General features: G+C 41.2%; 1 protein-coding gene across 6 annotated transcripts in view; it reads right to left on the minus strand.

Moving 5' to 3' along the window:
• Positions 1 to 113: 113 nt before the first annotated feature.
• Positions 114 to 22,014, minus strand: part of LOC135092221 (dopamine beta-hydroxylase-like) — a 25,189-nt gene continuing 3,288 nt past the window's right edge. For 4 of the 6 annotated variants that reach the window (XM_063990559.1, XM_063990562.1, XM_063990560.1 and 1 more), the window contains 11 exons: positions 16,074 to 16,220; positions 11,220 to 11,378; positions 9,491 to 9,605; positions 8,386 to 8,484; positions 7,690 to 7,788; positions 6,723 to 6,807; positions 4,695 to 4,861; positions 4,319 to 4,501; positions 3,087 to 3,274; positions 1,714 to 1,845; positions 114 to 781 (listed from right to left, as the gene is read on the minus strand). In XM_063990559.1, coding sequence (XP_063846629.1) covers positions 646 to 781; positions 1,714 to 1,845; positions 3,087 to 3,274; positions 4,319 to 4,501; positions 4,695 to 4,861; positions 6,723 to 6,807; positions 7,690 to 7,788; positions 8,386 to 8,484; positions 9,491 to 9,605; positions 11,220 to 11,378; positions 16,074 to 16,220 — 1,510 coding nt within the window. In that variant the 3' untranslated portion in view covers positions 114 to 645. Of the gene's footprint in view, positions 782 to 1,713; positions 1,846 to 3,086; positions 3,275 to 4,318; positions 4,502 to 4,694; positions 4,862 to 6,722; positions 6,808 to 7,689; positions 7,789 to 8,385; positions 8,485 to 9,490; positions 9,606 to 11,219; positions 11,379 to 16,073; positions 16,221 to 18,704; positions 19,153 to 22,014 lie in introns of those variants that run through there. The other 2 variants (XM_063990558.1, XM_063990557.1) reach the window with 2 other exon arrangements.

Below are 22,014 nucleotides of genomic sequence, written 5' to 3' on the forward strand. Positions count from 1 at the left end.
TCAAATGGTGAAGAAAATATTTAAAAGTCAATTTAAATATACTAAAAAATCATCTTTTCACTTTGAAAACTCATTAATACTTACATACTCCATACACATTCAGAAACAAACAGTTTTCCGTTAGAATATTTATTAATGTAGATAATATCATGCCATGCTACACAAGATATGATGAATCCCTTAACAACATTGACAGAAAATGGAAGCTACAGGGGCATCCATCCCCAAGCCAAGCAGGAAGACGTCACACCCAAGCCAACCCTCTGTTAGTATTACATCATCCTCCCGCACACTCTGGAGAGGAGAGACAAACTATCGTACATCTCTACACTACATGAGAAAACCACACAGAAAGAAAGGCGCATCTTTATACTATTGGAGAAAATTCTCATCATACATTTTCTACAATGAAAAATTTGGATGTTTACAAATTTCTAGAGCAAGTGGAATATGAGAGGAAGTCAGTATTCTGCACCAGAGCACTGAAAAATCTGCTTATTAGGTAAGTAAGAGAAACAACCAGATACAGCTATTAGAAAGAGAAGAGAACATTTTTATTATAGAACCCAAACAACTCCTTACTCCCACTACAGTGAACAGTAACAAGCAAACATTACCGTGGAAGAATGAGCGAGTGAGAATACTTTAGTTCATTAAAGGAGAGTCGTTCTCTTCCACCTCCTTGGCGGGGCTGCAGGGACTTGGGGGAGGCTCCAGGGGGTGCAGGATGTGGGGGATGGGAATGTTCTCCCAGTAGCCAGGAAAACGAACCCCAGAAGACCTGATGGAGAGACACAGGAAGGTGAGAGTCAGAGGAAGAGTTTCATGAAGCTTGCAAGGATGTAAAAAAAGCTGACACACACACACACACACACACACAGTTTTGCATTTTCATCACTCAGGCTTACATAAACCACATTAGAGTTTTTCCCAGTTAATAAATGAGAAATGAAAATGGCAGACTGAGAAGATGGAGTACACATGGGCAAGTGCAAGTAACCAACCCCACACACGTTTTCTGGCACTGGCACTCATCACCTACAGAATCCTTAGCATCTAATTCATAGTGAGTTTGAATCCCAGGCCAAGGAAATTACTTGGCCTATTCTTCTTGACCATTCTAAGATGCCCCAAGCAGGTATATGGACCTACACACCACAAATTCATTACTGAAGATGCTATTGCACTCTAAGCTGGTATAAGAAATGCATGGAGGGAAAAAAAAAAAAAAGCAAACTGGTGAACTATTTTGACAAGCGTAGAAAAGTGTTAATCCTCAGGTAAAAAGAACACACACACACACACACACACACACACACACACACACACACACAAAATTTTGCTTCTTCATTACTCATTCCAGGTTAGTTTTCTCAATAGTACATCAAATAGCATGAAAGTGGAGAACAATATTTTTAAACTGCATGACACCACCACCACCACCACCACTGTACAGCAACAACCCTTAATCCTCAAAATCTGAGTGTCTTCTTAAAACATTAAATCAGCCTATTCCAACTTGAAATCATACGAAACGAGATACCTTTAGACTGAGAATTTTACTAGACAACACACGGCTCACTGATTTTAAGACAGCACCTGTGAAACCTAGTAAAAGCATGTAATCTCAGCCTAAATGAGAATATATGACAGCCAACTGGATACAGAGGCTTTAGACTCCCAGTGACTAACCCCTGACACTACCGAACTTACTTGTTGCACTGCATGGAGAGTGGGGAGTTCAGGTAGAGATCGGCAAGCATACCCGACCTCAGAGGTGTCCATCTGATGGCCTGGTAGTTTTGCCTCCAGTTCACTTCTCGGGATGTGCTCTGCAGCTCCCACCTGTAGTTAATGTCAGGTGATTAACTCTTTTGCTGTGACTTTTTTTCTTTTTTTGTGAGAAGGGCACTGGCCAAGGGCAACAAAAGTGGGAAAAAAAAAAAAGGCCCAATGAAGTGCCAGTCCCTAAAAAGCAGTCAAAAAGTCCCATAAAAAATTGGAGGATTGAGACTTGAAACCTCCCTTCTGAAAGAGTTCAAGTCATAGGAAGAAGGAAATACAGAAGCAGGCAGGGAGTTCCAGAGTTTACCAGGAAAAGGGATGAGGCGATACAAAACAAATGACAGCACCAGAAACAATGTACAAAATCTTTACAAGCATCTATGAGAAAGAAGGGGATTGAAGAGAATAGATTTTGCAATTTGTTGTCAATTTAATGACTGGACTTAACTGTAGTACAAGTAAAGATTCCTCAAAGTGATTGGTAATTTATGAAAGATGTACCAATTAGCAAGGAAAGGTTAACTGGTAGCAGCAGCAGGGGTGTGGGATGGATGGGAATGAAAAGAACAAAGCAAGTGAAATTTTCTTCTGTGGCTGCAGCTGAGGCTGTGCCCTCCTAATGGAGTTCTCACACACAGACAACAAAATAAATAAATGGATAGACATACAATTGAGAAAAAATAACCTGTTATAAGGAACAAAAGGAAAACTGAAGACTGGTGAACTATTCTGACAGCAAGGAAGTGTTAAATCTTGTGTAAAAAAAAAATAAACAGACACACAAACAGTTTTACAATTTTTTGTTTTCATCATACAAGCTTGTACCAGGTTAGACTTCTCACACCAGTTCATGCAGCAATGGAGATGGTATTGCAGCTAGAGGTAGTAACAACAAAAAAATGTAAGAATGTAAGAAAATAAGGGAAGCTGCAAGAAGCCATCAGGTCTACACATGGCAGTCCCTGTTTGAAATATGCCTACCTATTTCCACCTATCATCCCCATCCATAAATCTGTCTCATCTTCTCTTAAAAGCTCCCTAATGACTCAGCACTAACAACCTGACTACTAAGTCTGTTCCATTCATCCACCACTCTGAAAACCAATTTCTTCCTATCTCTTGAACCTAAATTTTTCAAGCTCGAATCTGTTATTTCTCATTCTATCCTGATTACTGATGCTGAGAATTTTGCTAGTAGTAGTATTAGTACTAGTAGCAGTAGCTGTAATGATGGGAGGAGGATGAGGACAAGGAGGACAAGGAGGAACAGTAACTAACAGTGGTGGTAGTAATCACAATACCTTTTCATGAAGCTGAAGTAGTTGATGAGAGTGGATGAGTCGATGGAGGACTTGCACACTTCGAGGTCCGTCCGAGGGTAGTAGTGGATGTAATTGACGCACATCTCGTCACTGATGGCAAACCCTCCCACTGTAATGTTGTCCCTGTCCATCGTTGAGAACTCGCAGGACATTATGAGCGTGTCACCCTGAAGAGACAAGCATGCTGAATTCAAAACAAATGGAAAACAGAAGGGAGAGGAAGCAAATGAAATGGAAGAGGAAAAGGGAGAGGAATAGGAAAAGAGGGAAGAGCTGGGGAAAAAGATATAGAAATGGGAGACAAAGAAGAAGAAGAGAAGAGCAGGAAGAGCTGGAGAGAAAAAAAACTGGGAGAGAAAGAAGAGGAAGAGAAGAGGAGGAAGTGCTGGAGAGGAAGAGAGATAAAGAATAAAATGGGAGAGGAAAGGGAAGGAGGAAGAGCTGGCAGAGCTGAAAGACAACCATTTAGTTCATGCATTTTTCAACTCCACTACTTTAATGTACAATCAAACTCAGATCCAAACTATAGGGCACTTACACACACACACACACACACACACACACACACACACACACACACACACACACACACACACACACACACACACACACACAACACAACCTCCTCCTCCGCCTCCTCCCTTGGCCGTGTCCCTAGAGTGAGGGGTTGGCGCCATACACGAGTCTCCTCAGTTGTTTCTGTCCCTTGCACCTTCCTCTGTGACTCCCATCCTTTGCAGTTCTACCACAATTCCATCCCTCCATCTCACTCTGTCTTTCTTTCTCCAGGTTCTTTTAATCAGTTCCTGGTCTTCTCTTCTTGCTGTGTGGCCAAACCATTGCATCTTTTGTCTTCTTATCACTTCCACTCCTGCTCTCCTCACTCCTTGATTTTGTAGATGTTCTGTGATTGATGCACTACCCACCTCAACACGCATTTCTGTTCCACAAGACGCACCTCAGAGAAACACAATGTACCACACAAATGAAACATGACACACTTGGCAAGCTGCTTTACATGTACACACACCATACCACACACACAAACATACCAGCAAACCTTAATTCCCTGGCATATATTGTATAGCATTGACTTTTAAATATACCACCACATCACTGTAGATAACTAACACTATCATCAAAATGCAGCAAATAACACCATATATGACACACACACACACACACACACACACACACACACACACACACACCGGCAACACATGGACAGGATGGGGCAGCCTCCTGATCTCCTGAAAGTGTGTAGAGTAGTGGTCATCACGGTTCAAGTCCTCCAGCTCTGTGCCGTCCCTCAGATGCTTGGTCCAGGCTCTCACTCCCGTCAGGTGTGTGTGTAGCTGTGATCCGAAGACGTGGATGCCTTCTGCTGGGAGTCCCTGTGGAAGTGGCGTGCAGAATGGTGTGTCACTGCAAAGGATGCCTGTCACATTACAACAACCCTACCAGCAAGATGAAAACAAGACAATCGGATGCTTCCACATACAGGAGGTGAGACCAGAAGTGCTTCAGAATATAATCTAAAAAGAAACAGTAGAAGAAAAAAGAACCTCCATGAACCAGTGAACCTACCAGCGCAGTACACTCAGGCACACAGTATCCAGATAAAGTGAAGGACAGCAGGTGTGGCGGGATGGCCATCTTGGCAGTGTACTCTAGCCCCAGCTCCATGATGGCTGCGTCATGTGCCCTCAGCCGCCTGGTGTAGTGCAGAGCAAGACCTGAGCTGTCCACACGACCTGCAGCAGACAACTGATTACCACACAATCTGCAAGTCTACCGATTACCACACAACCTGCAAGTCTACCGACCTCAAGATCTGGAAGTCTACCGATTACCACAAGATCTGCAAGTCTACTGATTACCACACCACCTGCAAGTCTACCAATTACAACATGACCTGTAACAGTCTCCTGGTTAATTCAACTGGATGATATTGAAATAACACTGACAAGTTCACCTAAGGGCTTGGGTAGGTTAAGTAAGTTAAGTTTGGCTTAGATTAGGTTAGGTTTAGATTGATTCAGTTCAATAATTTCACTACTAACCCCTTCATTGTCCAGATCATAATTTAAAAAGCACAATATTTTTGCTGCCCATAAATAAATAGTCTGTCTCAAAATTACTAGGCAAAGGTTATTTCCATAAAACCCATTTACCTAATTCAATCACCCAAACATTAGTGTCACAAATTAGACACATCAAACTATTAAGACTATTGAAAGCCAACATCACGCCCCTCTTTGGGAGAGTGAACATGTGGAAAAATTAATCTGAAGGCAGAATAAGAACATAAGAAAATAAGGGAAGCTGCAAGAAGCCACCAAGCCTACCTGCAGCAGTCCCAGCACAAAACACACTTATCTACTTCCACCTGTCATTCTCATCTATAAATTTGTCTAATCTTCTTTTAAAGCTCCCTAATGACTCAGCACTAACAACCTGATTAGTGAGTCCATTCCATTCATCTGCTACTCTATTTAAGAACCAATTCCTTCCTACGCCTTTTTCAAACAACTTTTTCAAGGCTGAAATCATTATTTCTCATTCTATCCAGATTACTGATCCTGAGAATTTTGCTTACCTCTTGTTATATCCCTTGTACCACTTAAAAGACCTATGAATAAGTTAGTCAAGAGAGAGATCATCACCAGGAACTGAAGCCATGGAAGGCACTCTATTTGCAACTGGTCAGGCTACAAATGATCACCACAACCTGTATGATTTGGTTAACCTCAACTCTTTCCCCACCACAGCATGATAGTGAAGTGCACAACAAAAACATCAAAGTAATCATTTCTAAAAGATAAGGCAAAACCAGATAAAGTAACATGACAAAATATGCTAAAAAGAGTGTTTTTCCTGTTAGTAATGTAGAAATCTTGTTAATGTCACTTAAAAAATCCAGTGTAACTTCTACTAGAGCCTTTTGAATGCAGCAGAAGTGCAGCCAGAAGTCTGACATCAACTAGGATATGGCCTCATCTTGAAGCATCCTGTGCACCACTTGCAGGGGAAATGCAATGACAAGGAGCAACCTCACATCACAATGAACTTGTCGCCTGCATTAACAATAGCACAAAATCTCCATGAAGAAGACAGTCATGAGAAAACAGAAGGTTCAGTATCATTAAGCTTTTCACGAAGGAGGTTCCAAGACATTTCTCTAATCTTGACTAAACATTTTGGCTATTCTTTAGGGACTGGCAACTCAGCAGACCTCTTTTATATGTATTTTGCTGTCCTTAGCCAGTGTCCCTTTTACATAATAGTAATAGTAGTAATGTCTTAAGCACCAGCTGTCCCCAAGAGAAGATCTAAGCCTACAACACACTCTCTCTTATTTTGAACAACTTTGAACTCTTATAAGAATTATTTTCAAAGACTACTGAGACAATTAGCCAGGTTACCACGAGTTTCTTGCTACTAATTGAGCAAAATCCTTGCTAAACTATCATAAAGAACCATAAAATCACAAATATCTTCCATTAGTCTCTTTAAAGCAGTCAGGATTACAGACAAGGCACATAAAGGTGATGGCACATAAAGGTGACTGGTGAGGCAAGGCAAAGTCAAACCACCACCCTGAGGAACACCCACCTGCCAAAATTCTAGGGTTGTTGTAGTGTACTTCCAGCATGACATACGGGTTGAAATCTGGACCTCCGATGGGCAGCCCAGCCTCCTGCAGGGGGAACACACTCAATGAGACATGACCCACTGGATTCTCCCTCCCTCTCTCTTTTTCTGTCAGGCACAATAAAGCCAAACAGTTGATTTCATGTAACTGGTTGGCCAGATTCTCTTTTCTGTCTATGCTTATTCCCCCACACCCTCACATCCTTCCCTCTCCCTTTCATACACTCATCCACCACCCAACACCCCTCCTCCTTCCATACACTTGAACTGTTAAGGACTATTTCATAAATGGGGTGAGTGTCACTATATTCTCTGGTAGAATAACATGACAATGTATTGTGATTAAGTTTACAAACAACACTTGTGAAATATGAATCTGAAGACAGTATCTAATGACTACAGGCAGCTATGTTAAGATAACTCTGTGTGACTAACAGGTAGGTAGAGTAACATACTTGTCCTCACATTAGCAAGAACTTCAGTGCATCACTGAAGTAAATTAGCATCGTGCAATTCATCATTACAAGGATGTGGAGATACAGTAATGATGGATGTGTTGTGCCTTAGTATCAGGTTACTGTCTTACAATGTTCTCCACAAGCCAACTATTTCTACTTCTTGTGATTCACATTGATATCCCAAACACTCACACACTCATTCATACACTCCCCATTCACTCCTATTCATTCACTTCCCTCTCCCTCACATACACTTCCCCAACACACGTTTCCTACTGTCTTCCTTCACATAATCTACCCTTAGCCAATCTATTCCCTCCTTTTCCACTTCTCTATTCACATACTTCTACAGAAGTCCTAGTTTATCCTCTTCATGCTCTATTATATTTCATAGCAATTTCTCTCTCACATGAAGATTCTTATTTTTAATCTGCAGTTGGTGCATTACAATCTATCAATCCCACACTCACCAAGGGGTAAACAAAGGGGGAGGCACCCATTGCCCAGGCTGCTAACACCCTCTTGCAGGCATCGATCTCAGGGGCACGATCAGGGGCAGCACAAGGGCCCTGTTGAGCCACACTGCATTAAATACCGCATTCTGAAACACTTATGTGCTGCATCTCCACTATTTTCAAGAGGCTTTAGTCGAAGCTACATGGGTTAGAGGTATTTTTATGGTTCTAACGACAGATTAACAGAATTTCTATATTATTAACAATGAGAAACAGTCTAAAGAATCTTGCTAATCATCTCTGTGGCCTTTGACAATAGTTGTGGTGAGAGAGCAAAGTATTTCTGAATACCGGCCTAAGCAAGCACTAGGCAATTATTTACTATTAGATCAATGAGCCACAGAGGAGTGAGACACATGAGAAACATTCACAATTTATCATGTGAAGCCTCTTGATGTACTCAAAAACAAAACCATACGACAGCAAGGAACATGAAATCAAGAATCTCAAACACACACACACACACACACACACACACAAACTAAATAGTTGAATAATGTTAAATTTCAGCTTGGAATGAGATCGATGAGGTAAGCAAATAACACCCACGTTTTTAAGCAGAAAAGAAGTGGTGACAAAGATGGAACAACACAGGCTTAAGTCTGATCCTTCATGTTACAACCAGGTAAACACAAACAGGTAAACACACACCTGATACTTGGGGACAGTCACTTCAGGTGGGTACTCGCAGTGGAAAAGCTCCATGTGGTGAACCAGATCCTCATTACCCGCCTCAATCACTGGACCAAACTGTGGATGATGCGACTCTCATCACAAACACCACAAACACCTGTCATCACCACCACCACCACCACCACACCACAGACATATCACCATCACCACACACACCTTTCACCATCACCATAACAGTTACTTTCCTCCACCACCAAACACGTACACCAGTCACTATCAACACCTTTCTATGCACAGGCCATGGAGACAACTGGCCAAGGCACCATCACATCACAAGACCCAGCACCCATAAATAAAAGACACAATAAGCAGAGTAAATAAATGAACATAAATATGCTAGTGTTCTGTCTCAGTTCATGTAAAGAGAAGGTTGACTTTTTTGTATGGGCTGTATAGTCCTGTAAGCTACCATCACCATCAATACATTTATTTATTTATTATTATTATTATTATTTTATTTTGCTTTATCTATTTACTTTTTTTATGTAAAAGGAGCACTGGCCAAGGACAACAAAAAGGCCCACTGAGGAGCCAATCCCAAAAGAAAGGTCAAAAGTGTCATCCTAAATTGGAGGGTAAGTGTCTTGCAACCTCCCTCTTGAAAGAGTTCAAGTCATAGGAAAGAGGACATATAGAAGCAGACATGAAGTTCCAGAGTTTACTAGAAAAGAGAATGAAAGATTGAGGATAGTGGTTAACTCTTGCATTAGAGAGGTGGACATAAAATTAGTCCCTTAGAGGATGGCATAGCTGAAAAACACCTTATTCCTGTCTTTACTGTCACAACACAAGGCCTTTGCTGCAGCTGCACAAAGACACAATTATACTTCCTAACCTCCCCCTTCTCTTATTTCCACTTACTTCCTTACAAAGAACACTCCAAGGGAACAATAACATACTATAAACTCCTTTCAATTCAGCTGTAGAAACTCATGCAGCTACAGAATAAGCTCTGTGTAATACAAATAACATGATCACAAGGACCCTTACCATTACTACTATAGGTATTCATTCCTATCTATATTTGTCACTACTGATCCTCCACCACAACAACCACAGCTACCTGCAGGACGTGTTGCTTCTCAGAGAAGGAATCTGGCAGCCTCTCCACTGTGCACCAGTAAGTGGTCTCCTCAGCCGGGACACGTACCTTCTGCGACCGCACCTGAGGGAGAGATCTGGAGGTGACAGAGTGCAAAAGAGAAAAGGAAAATGAACACAAAGAAAGAGTAGACTACAATAGATATACAATAGATATACTGCCTCATCTGTGGATGCATATGGAGAAATCTGGAGGTGATGGGATACAAGTGGACAAAGGAAAAAGAACACAAAGGAAGAACAGACTACTGGGCATTACAGAACTGATTCCAACAAAGTGCAGTGCCTGATCGAAGTATTTTGGACACATTCAGGTCACTGAGGAATCACTAAGTTATACCTAAGGCAATGCAGATTTAGCATTAGCCTAAATAACCAAACCATTTGTGGGAAGATCAAAGGGAAGGCAGAGAGTGAGATGGAGGGATGGAATCGTGGTAGAGCTGCAAACGATGGGAGTCACAGAGAAAGATGCAAGGGACAGAAACAACTGGGGGAGACTCATATGTGGTGCCAACCGCTCACTCTGGGGACACGGCCAAGGGAGAGGAAAAACCAGCCGTTGACTGATTAGAGCTCTGTATGAATGTGAATGTTTGTGCACAGCCACTATATCATATACTGGTGGTTCCAACATCAGACATTTATCATCTTGGATCACACTTAGTCTATATTCTTCAGGACATTTAGATTTCAACTGTAATGATGTGAACTGTAAGCACCACATTTTTCCATCAATCTAATTCTGGTCAGTAATAACTGAAATTCTGATAGCACAGGTGTTGGACAGTACAGGTTGTAGTACTGATGCTCCTGTGTTGTTCTTTGTATTGCTTTTTATTTTTTTGCTATGTCCCTTGCACAACTGAAATGGCAGCAAATGTAAATGGTAGAAATAACAGATTCCAAGGTTACTAATAAGTCACTTTTCTGTCTTTAAATTCTTATTCCACTGAAGCATAAGATACATCATCACTGTTACTTTTTTTATTAGTATGCTTTTCTGCACTTGTCAACTACGTACATACCTCTTCCATTTAATTAATCCTGCTGCTTAACTCCTTTTGAATGCAAGATCATAAGAACATAAGGGTTGGTGCAGGAAGCCATCAGGCCTACACATGGCAGTCCCTGTATCATGCCTACCTATTTCCACCTATCATCCCCATCCATAAATTTGTATATTCTCCCTAATGACTCAATACTAACAAACTGATTAGTGAGTCCATTCCATTCATCCACCACTCTATTTAAGAGCCAATTCCTTCCTATCCCTTTTTTGAACCTAAATTTTACAAACTTGAACCCATTATTTCTTGTTCTATCCTGGTTACTGAGCCTGAAAATTTTGCTTACATCTATCTCCCTTGTTACAACTCATACACCACTTAAAGACTTCTATCAGGTCCCTTCTTACTCTTTACTCTTAGCTGTTTTCTGTCTACCTTACTAATACACAAGCCAACATACATGCAAAGAAATACAGCTTTCTGTATTGTTTTCTTTATTGATGAGTGGAATAATCTGGATAAGCAAACAGTAAATGTAAACAGTATTCAGGGTGGTAATGGCAAGGGAATGGTAAATGCAAAAAGTACTGATGGTTTACAGTAATGACAACATACACACAACCAAGTGAACACACACACATACACACACACACACACAGACATGCACCACCGCCACCTCACCTCCAGTACTTGGGTGTCATCCCCCTGGGTAGCTGGGGGCAGTGCAGGCTTGAGCAGCTCCACTCGCACCAGGCCAGTGTGATCCCCCTTCGCCAGGACACCTGAGAGGCGGTACAGGGGCCCTGCACCCCATGACCACACCACATGTGTCGTGCCTCGCTGTGCAGGAGGGAGGCAAGGTGAGATGGAAGCCAAAACATACCTTGAGTCACACAGCTGAAACTGTGTACTCCAATAACAACAGAAATAATCAGATTTCACTGCAAAGATGGGTAAAGTGAGATGAGGAGTGAGAATAGAGGGATAGAGAACAGCCAAAGTATCCTGAGTGATGCTGCTAAAGTTGTCTACTCTGCTAACAAAAGAAACAACCAGATCTCATGGCAACGACAGATAAAGTAAGACGAGGAGCAAGAGGGATAGAGAACATCCAAAATTAAGAGGTCTAGAGTGGCTGCTGTGACTGGCTGGTGAAGCACAATCAGAATGCCTTGTCATGTTCATTCTGTGAGCTATAGATGCAAAAAATATCAGTCAGTGACTTTAAACTATATAAAGAGAAGGAATGCAGTTCAAAGTAGCTCTGCATTAAAAGTGACGAAATATAAAATCCCTTGGAAAAAGTACACCAAGTTATTACACATAAAGATAAAGAACTGAAGGAAGAGAACAAAGAAATGACTGATGTAAACAAGTATACAAGATCAAATTTGAGGGACCTTAAGAAACACATCAAGCAAGAAGTCAAACAAAATCTAAAACATAAAATAGTTAAGGAGGTTTTCATTTAACTAGAAGAAGAAAACAAAACAAAGAAAAGAGGAACATGAAATAGTTCAGATGGTTTTCAATGAACTAGAGGAAAGAAGAAAAGAGGAACAATGCTGTTATATTCAATGTATAAGAGGCCGGAATACTTTACAGCTTGACAAGAAAGGCTTGGTAGTGGACTGATAATCTGTGAAACTGTATATAATGAGATAGGAGTGGATGCAAAGAATAAAGATATAGCAGAAGTAAAAAGAATCAGTAGTTTTAAGAAAATGGTGACCAAGAATGACCCTAAACCTTGTCCTCTTGTTAAGGTTACTGATGCATGACTAAAATAGGATATCAAAACAGCAAAAACCATAAAGAATGTCAGAAGTTCCTGAAAAGAGCAATTCCTGAAAGACTTAAAGTACAAAGAGATGAACTAAAAGCTAAAAAAAGATGCAGAAGTAGGTTGGTGTATTGAAAAATGCCATCTACAGATAAAGCCTTCTTGGTAAACGAATCCAGTGGTGTAAATAAAGGAAAGGTAATAAGAAATGAAGGAGAGAATGTGATGATAACCTTCCAGGGATTAAAAAGTAATAAATAGATGTTAAAAATAATTCTTGAAGAGATGTTAAATATACCAGGGATTACTGAAGCTCAACACAAATATAGCAAACAGGATAGGTCAGATAGTATCAAATTTTGTGATAAAATGAGCAACAAAGGACAAGGAAGGCATTGAGAAAAAAATTCAGTAGTAAAATGGTTAATGGAGAGAATCCCCCTGTTGGATTAAGTAATGCTAGATTAGATTAGTGTCCTTAATTGGGATACAGGGAGGGGGGAGGTGAAGCACCCTGTCCCCAATTAAGTTAGGTAATGTTTTATACAAAAGTTTAAGGCAACTAAGCTAACCTTCCCCCTTGACCTTCCCTTAAAGACATTATATGGCCAGCATTACCTAACTTAACCTAACATTACCTAACCTAACCTGAGTGGGGGAAGGCTTCGCTCCCCCTGGAACCCCTTTAGGACGGAGCTGCTTCTCCTCCACCTTATATTTACGTCTTAGGTATATCTTAGGGTATATGAGAGAGAATGACTGAGAATATACCAGTAATAGGGCCAGGAAAGGGCTCTACACAATAACCACATCATGCCTATAAAGTACAGGGGCGGAATAATGTGGTGATCGGTAGCCTTGCTTCCTCCAGGCATTTCCCCCTGGTGTTACTTCCTGCCTCTACGTCCGTATTCAGAAACGCTTTGCTCTCACCATGACTATTTTCAAAGACCACAGAGATGAATAGGAGAGTTTTCACTTTTTATTTATTTGTTTTTTTTATTGGTAATGTAGAAATCTAGTTAATCTATTAATAAAACCATATAAACTTAGAAAAAAAGTCACTAAATCGCCTTTAGAAAGCAGTCGGGGTGGGGGGCTTAAGTCTTTCAATGTTCCTTATCTCACCGTTAGTCAGGGGCTTGTTACTTCCCAACCCTGCGACACAACGGAACACCCACATTTATGGTTTACGCAATGCTATTCCTTACCTTCACACTCTACGCCTTGGCTCTGCACCACATCTGCCCAACTCCTACCGGCCATGGCTGCTACCCAACATGTTTCACAAACTGTAAGTGCCTCGAAGACTCACTCATGCGTCGAAATTCATGACTGTCGTTATCTTGTGTTCCGATCCTATTCTTACCGTAGCAATAATGCCTTCACGTTCACAACTCAGTTTAATATTTAATTTAATTCTTCTCCCTGCTAACTTTTCTTTAGTGCGGTTTACTCATGGAAGCTACAACACATCCGAGCTTCTGTGGGTTGTTCTTATCGTGTCTGCCGCAGTGCCAGATGGCGCCACGCACTCCCGACTTCAGGCGTTCGATCCTTTCTTGAATCTTGATGAAAATCGGCGAGGACAAGAACTACCAATAGATTCAGAGATGGAAGTAGATTTTTGTATGCATAAATTGTTAAAGGACAACTTGAATTTAGTTTTGAATATTAATATCCTATTTAACAACACATCAACAGCACCCTGCATTTTTACACGTCTTTTCATAGACGTCCAACTCTTCAAGAAGTAAACAGTTCACGCAGGGAAGCCATAGAATGCTCGACTTCTGATCTCTAAAATTTCTGACTGAGACAGAGCAAACTTGCTCTGCCTCAACAACTCAATTCCTCCATCTATCAACTCGACACAACTTTCCAGACAACTATCCCCTCTTCTTCAATGACGCTCTAGTGTCCCCGCCGTCTACACTGAACATCCTCGGTCTGTCCTTTTCTTATAATCATCTCTAGCTAAAACAGCTTCTATGAAGTTAGGTGTTATGAGACGTCTCCGCCAGTTTTTTTTTCATCCCCCTCCAGCTTCTGACTCTATAATGACCTTATCCGTCCATGCATGGAGTATGCTTCACATGTCTGAGGGGGTTCCACTCATACCGCTCTTTTCGTCTCATCAATTCCTCTCCTCTAATTGACTGTCTTCGGCCTCTTTCTCATCGTCGCAGTGTTGCATCTCTAGCTATCTTCTATTGCTATTTTCATGCTAACTGCTCTTCTGATCTTGCTAGCTGCATCCCTCCCCTTCTCCCGCGGCCTCGATGCACATGAATTTCTTTCTCTTAACCCTATTCTGTCTACCCCTCTAATGCAAGAGTTAACCATTATTCTCAATCATTCATCTCTTTCTCTGGTAAACTCTGAAACTCCCTGTCTGCTTCTATATTTCCGCCTTCCTATGACTTAAACTCCTTCAAGAGGGAGGTTTCAAGACTCTTGTGTTTCAATTTTGACTATCACTTCGGACCTTATTCGGGGGACCGGCATCTCAGTGGGCCATTTTTTTTTTTTTAATTGGATTTTTGTTGCCCTTGGCCGGTGTCCCTCCTACATATAAAAAAAAGTTATATGTGCATAAATAACAGTAATTCACTAACTTGAGGATTACGGACACACTACAAACAATTACTAAAACTGATCTACGGTCGCAGGAGACGTAACTATGATGGCTGGCTAAGCTGGTCTCCCGACAAAGATCCCAGTAGGCTACGAGGCACCGTGGTAAATTAACCGCCGGCTGAAGGTTAGACTGGGATTGCTGTTATAGCGGCGTTGGCTAAAGGCTTTTTTTATATATATTTTTCTATATGTAAAAGGGGTACTGGCCAAGGGCAACACATGTTATATTAAACATATATATATATATATATATATATATATATATATATATATATATATATATATATATATATATATATATATATATATATATATATATATATATATATATATATATATATATATATATATATATATATATATATAAAGGCCCACTGAGGTATGAATCCCCCAAGAAGAGCCTTTTGGTGGTTGGGAGCATGGGCGGTTGAATTTAGGTTTAACAACTCATATTAAGTGCGAAAGCAAGTTGCAAAACATACACTATAATAGTCTCAAGGAAGTAAACCCTAGGAAAACGGGATTTTAGGGCATGAGCCGCTGGTGTTGAGGTGAGAGGTGGTGTGGGGAAGAAGCGCTCTGTTCTAACCACAACGTCGGTTCGTCAAGCTTCTTCGGCTCCAGTCCATATCGTCTTTCTTTTAACAGCACTCCCGATTCCTAAACTTAAGACTGCTATTTGGTGCATCTTTCCTTAATTACGAATTATTCGAAGACATCTTTACTTGTTCTACAGCCACCTCCTATCTTTAAACTGGGTAGAAATTGCAAAACCTGTTCCTTTTAATCCCTTCCTTTCTTATAGATGCTTATAAAAACTTCATGCATTACTTTTGGTGCTGCAAATTGTTTCGTATCACTGTAAAAGGGTTAATTTCCCATCAACCTCATCTGCTTTAATTATTACCAAAATATTTTTCTTGGTAATCTTTCATAGTTAATCTGTGGATAAGTTGCATATGATTCCCTACACTATCTCTCTCTCTCTCTCTCTCTCTCTCTCTCTCTCTCTCTCTCTCTCTCTCTCTCTCTCTCTCTCTCTATATATATATCCCAGTGATTAATTTTTCTCCACCCTCCCGTCCCTGTGCCCCCTTCTCTTTCCTGCTCACCTGTATAACGTAGTGGTGTGGGTGGCAGGTATCAAACTTGCGCGAGAAGGTAAACTTGACCACATCATCACGAACTTTGTATCTGAAGTCCTGGCAGTCCTGATGGTCGGCCACGTCCAAACGGAGGCTCGAATCCACGAAGGCATTCTGTCAGTGTGTATCTTTAATGAGTGTGGAACGTGGGGGTGGTTAACTGTACTTTAAATTCGCTATGTACCTTCAGTGACGCTAACGGCATATAGAAGGATCAAACACATCATGTTACAAACCCAAAACACCTACGAAAATTGGTGTAATAATAAGAGTCGGCAGTAAGATAAGATAATAAGATAGAAGGGAATGTTAGAGGTGGTGGTGGTGGTGGTGGTGGTGGTGGTGAAAAAGTAGTAATATCAGTAGTGACTATAGTATATGTATTTGGCTGAAGTGATGTGGAGGATGAAGGACGAACATGGAAAACTAAAACTGACACCTTTCTACCTCTTCACTCTCCCTTCTGTTCAACGATGACGCAGTGTGTGGTACGGTCGTAGTACGTGTTGGTGTGTGGCGTAAGGCAAGTATGGGTCAGGTGTGACTGCGGCAGAGGTGGATGGGAAGGTGAAAGAAAGGTAAAAAAAAAAAAAAAAAAAAAAAAAAAAAAGTGAGAGAGAGAAGATAGGGTTGGTAAAACAGAAGGATAGGACATGAAAAAAAAAAAAGAAAAAAAGGCGATAGGGAGGAAAGAGAGAGAGGAAACAAGTAGAAAAATACGAAGAGGACAGAACGGAGGAGGAAATAAACTGGAAGAGGAGGATAAGGGTAATCGCATAAGGAAAATGGAAGAGAAGGAAAATGGTAGAAGAAGGAAAGAAAGGAAATGACAACACAGCTAAATTTAACAGCAAGGAAAGAAGAGGAGGAGGAGGAGGAGGAGGAGGAGGAAGAGGAGGAGGGGGAATAAAATCAGGGACAAAAGTGTTTTTTTTCCTCTCTCCCTTTCTCTCTTGCAATGATAATGTGTGTGTGTGTGTGTGTGTGTGTGTGTGTGTGTGTGTGTGTGTGTGTGTATTGATCTATCTTGTGTTCTGCTATTTCCACTTCTGCCGGTCCTAAAAGGAAAGATTTGCTAAGAATGATCTTCGTGTTACTTGCAATATTGTGTTGAAATCTCTCTCTCTCTCTCTCTCTCTCTCTCTCTCTCTCTCTCTCTCTCTCTCTCTCTCTCTCTCTCTCTCTCTCGTAATCCTCCTCTATTGACCTGCATGTGACAAAAATGAAGAGCAGAAAGAAGGAAGTATTTCGAGGCTCAGCGAACCAAATTAATCTCTCTCTCTCTCTCTCTCTCTCTCTCTCTCTCTCTCTCTCTCTCTCTCTGCACCGTACCTAGCGAAAGAAAAAGGAGTGAGTCGGCAACAGTGACCATTGGGGAGAAAGTGCGACGAAGAAAACGCGATCCTGAACTGACATTAAGGGGGTGACTGCTGAAGACTACGGATCGCTGGATATTTGCTTTTGTATTCACAGGTGTAAAATTAATATTCGCTATTTTTCAGTAGTTACATTCACATTTATTTATTTATTTGTTTATTTTTTATTTTCTTGATGAATAAACTAATAGGAATAAGTAAATACGTAAATTTGAAATGAACAAAATTTTAGAGTTTACAGTTTACACAAATAAATATGTGTTAGCTAGCTATGTTCTAGTGCTTTCCTTCAGAGGCACCGTCTTATCTCTGACTTATCGGGGAAACCAGGACGCAAAAAATCGAAAACCGCGTTGAGGGAAGACCGAGGGAGCGAGGCGGCAACTTGTCCCACCTAACCCCAGCCAACCCCAGGATCCCTGCAACAATCAGCTCTCTGTGTCTGAACTCTTACAAGGAATTCAAAATTAATTCAATAACGGAATAAAAAAAATAAATAAAAAAAATGCGTCTAATGTACAACCCCCTAAAAAACAAAATATCAAACATTTAAGTGAATATATGAATTAATTATTTTACCGGAACTGGAACGATGTAGAATGAATGAGCTCGCAAGATTCATTCCACCTTTACTGTGCGTGGGCGGATCACCACTCGCTCCCCTTAAAAAGAAAACAACTGATTGATATTATTGTTGCTCTTTCATCATAACACTTCTGCTGCCTCTGCAAGACAACGTGTAATCAAGTTAACACACAAACAAATGCTATACCTTCTGTCATTTCAAGTTTATAACACAATGAAAAAAAGGAGACGCGACTGTGGTGCTTAAAAACGTAACCCTAAAAAAAATAAGGTAAAAGATTTGTGGCAGCAAGGAAATCATCGTTAAGGGGACAAAGCAACAAACCTGATAAGATAAGAAGATATAGGGATGTACAGAAATAAATAAATAAAAAAAGAAAACGTGTATAGACCAGTGGATCAGGGGGATGCATTACTGGCGATGTGCCGCGAACAGTGGACGAAACTTTCAATTTAAAAAGATGCTAACTCGGTACCAAAAGACAAGACATTACGAGCTTGACAAAGGCTTCCGGGAATATAAACAAGTCAAGGGAGAGTAGGAAGAAGGGAGAGAGAAGAGAAACACACTAAGACAGGAAACAAGAAGAGAAAGCTGGAATAAATGCAAAGAGGTAGACAGCCAAACAGAACACACCTGAAAATGAACTCTGCCGTGCCAGTCAGTCCACAGCACACACAGGTCAGCCCCCTCCAGCAGCCCCCTGTCAGAGAACCCAACGGCAAGCCACGGCTGTCTCCCTTCACCCTTCGTATGTACTTCAAACTCCACCTCCTCCTTCAGGTAGTCAATTCGCCAGTACAAGTGATGTGTGTCGTTCAAATCAAGCGCCACATCGTAGATCGGAGTAGTCGGGTGTTGCTGTGAGGACGACCCTCCGAATACGACCCCCAGGAGGACTAGCAAGGGGAGTAGGACCCCCACACGCACCGCCCTGATCTTGATCCCTCCGCGACGGCCCCTCATGTTTCACTGCCTGCCTCCGCTGAAGGAGCCGCGTCGCTGAGTCCGGTTCCAGCTCAGCGCATGCTCTGACACGTTTCATCTCACACACATTAGTCCCCCCATCTCATTACACTAAATTTATAGACCTCTAGTCCCTCCCGCAGCCCCCCCCCCCCGCGCCTTTCTAATCCTCGAGTTACTTATCATCATAATATCTACACTTCTAGCTCCCACTTCTAATCTCTTAGCCCCAACATCACAATATCACACACACGGAACATACAACCCATCCCGTGTTGTCCGTAGCCCCTTCTTTCATCCGCCCATCCACCAGCCTGAAGTGTTTATGCTTCGAAACCTTCTCAAGAACAAGTTACAGTCTCTAGCCAAAATCCTTAGTCCCTCTCCAGACCCCAAAAATTAGGCTCTTTAGTCCCCCCTTTCCACCCACCAAAAAAAAAAAAAAAAAAAAAAAAAAAAAATAATGACTGGTTCTAGTGCTTTTCACTGCAAACTATCTTATGTTACTCAGATACTTCCTCTGTCCCAGTAAAGACTCACTTAATTTCCCAGAAGCCCCATGCCATCCCGACGCCTCATAAAAGAGAGATGAGGTTCCTGACGTGTTTTCAGTCCTACACTCGGAATATTGATTGTGAGGGAAAAACTTTGGGATGGGTTTCTCTCTCTCTCTCTCTCTCTCTCTCTCTCTCTCTCTCTCTCTCTCTCTCTCTCTCTCTCTCACCACGAATATCTAAATAATTAAAATAAGTAGTGGAAAAATGATCCGTAATAGGAATATAGAGGAATGAAGAACACTGGGAAATGAAAGATGCATGAACGAGAGAAACAGGTTGTGGATGTAATGAAAAGAAAATCATTAATAAAAAAAAACACAAGCATAAAGTAAATAAATAAATACATAAACACATAAATGAATTACAAACGTACAAGAGAGACTGAGTGAATGAAGCCAAAAGAGAATTTACTACTACTACTACTACTACTACTACTACTACTACTACTACTACTACTACTACTGAAGAAGAAGAATGATGAACGTTACAAATACATCTGATTAGGAGGAACAACGTAAAAAGGAAAATTATAATACAGATTTTGTGAGACACTTGAGTGAACAGCGATGAAAAACCGTTCATTAATAGAAAGTGAATGTTTAATTTAAGAGCATTGATTGAAGGATGGTGATGATAAAAAAAAATAAATAAAATAAAATAAATAAATAAATCGTCATACAAAAACAATAATAATAATAATAATAATAATAATAATAATAATAATAATAATAATAATAATAATAATAATAATAATAATAATAATAAGAAGAAGAAGAAGAATGGTGACAAAAAAAAAAGGTGATTAGGAAAAAAATGCTGATTAAAACCTTGGTGATTAAAAACGGCGATTAGAAAATAGTGATGATTAACATTTGGTAATTAAAAATGTGGTGATCCCTCCCCCCTCCCTCTAAAAGAAAAAAATGATGAAAAATTGATGATGAAATGTAAAGTTAAGAAAGGAGGCGAGAAAAAAAGTTACGACAAAAAGAACGAAAAAGTAGAAAAAAAAAATTATGAATGAGAATAAAAAAAATTAAAGCAAAAAATGTTACAGATTATGAGAGAGAGAGAGAGAGAGAGAGAGAGAGAGAGAGAGAGAGAGAGAGAGAGAGAGAGAGAGAGAGAGAGAGAGAGAGAGAGAGAGAGAAAATGTGTTATGCGACTTGCAGGAAAGAGGGGGCGAGATGTTGTGGAGCGGGGGAGTGGTGGGAGTGGGGGTTCCTATTTAGCACAATGCATTGCTAGGAAGGGAGAGGGAGAGGGAGAGGGAGAGGGAGAGGGAGAACGAGAAAGAAAGGGAGTGGAGAGACAAGAAATTAAAAAAAGAGAGAGTGACAGGTGGAAAAAGAGGAGAGAGAGAGAGAGAGAGAGAGAGAGAGAGAGAGAGAGAGAGAGAGAGAGAGAGAGAGAGAGAGAGAGAGAGAGAGAGAGAGAAAGGAAAATCCCAGACTGAAGGAAATCAGAGGCAAAGAGAGAGGGAAGGAATGAAGGAGAGAATGAAGGATATGGCAGCTGGAAGGAGGGGAGGAGACAGGGAGGGGTGAAGGAGTGTTAGGAGCTGAGAAGATGACGTGAGGGAGGGCGGGAGGGCGGGAGGGCGGGAAGGAGATGGGGGAGGTGAAGGGTCTTGAGTGGCACCCGAGGGCCAAGCAGGGAGGAGGCACACAAAGCACAGTGCTGCACACATTAGTGGTGAGCCGCGGGCGTCACGGGGTGTGCTAGTGACGGCGCCTCACCGCCCTCACAACCAGCCACCCCCACTACGCCACCAGGGGGGTATTATGGGGGTGTCTTGAAACGCTTTGCTTTCTCATCACGGCTGTTTTCCAAAGCCACGGAGATGATCAGCCGGGTTATCAAGAGCGTTTCTCCTGTTAATAATGTAGAAATCTTGGTAATCTGTCTCCTCTACTAAACCTCATCTTCTTTTCCTTACTAAAACTCAGGTGTCTGAGGCAACTGTCAGTAGCCCCTATTCTGTTCCCTCTTATTTTCTCTATCCTCATTTTCAATCCAAAGCTGGATGTTGTGTCCATGTGCGCAGCGACTTAACTGCTCTCGTGCCCACGCTCTTGAATCTTCCGAGTTTTCCACCATCTGGCTACGACTACAGAGTCACTCTCAAACTAAATTTATCTGTGCTGTATACCTCTCACCTAACTCCTCTGACTATAAGAAATTCTTTGAATGCTTAACTTCTAAAATGAAGCACATTCTGACTCTTCTTTTTTGCAGAGATCTGCATTCTTGGAGACTTCAATGTTCACCACCAGCTTTGGCTTTCCTCTCCCTTCACTGACCATCCTGGTGAACTAGCCTACAACTTTGCTATCCTCCATGACATAGAGCAATTGGTGCAACACCCTACTTGTATTCCTGACCGTCTTGGAGATAAACCCAACATTCTTGACCTTTTCCTA

This window comes from Scylla paramamosain, chromosome 39, assembly GCF_035594125.1.
Source record: "Scylla paramamosain isolate STU-SP2022 chromosome 39, ASM3559412v1, whole genome shotgun sequence".
Classification (NCBI taxonomy): Eukaryota; Metazoa; Arthropoda; class Malacostraca; order Decapoda; family Portunidae; genus Scylla; species Scylla paramamosain.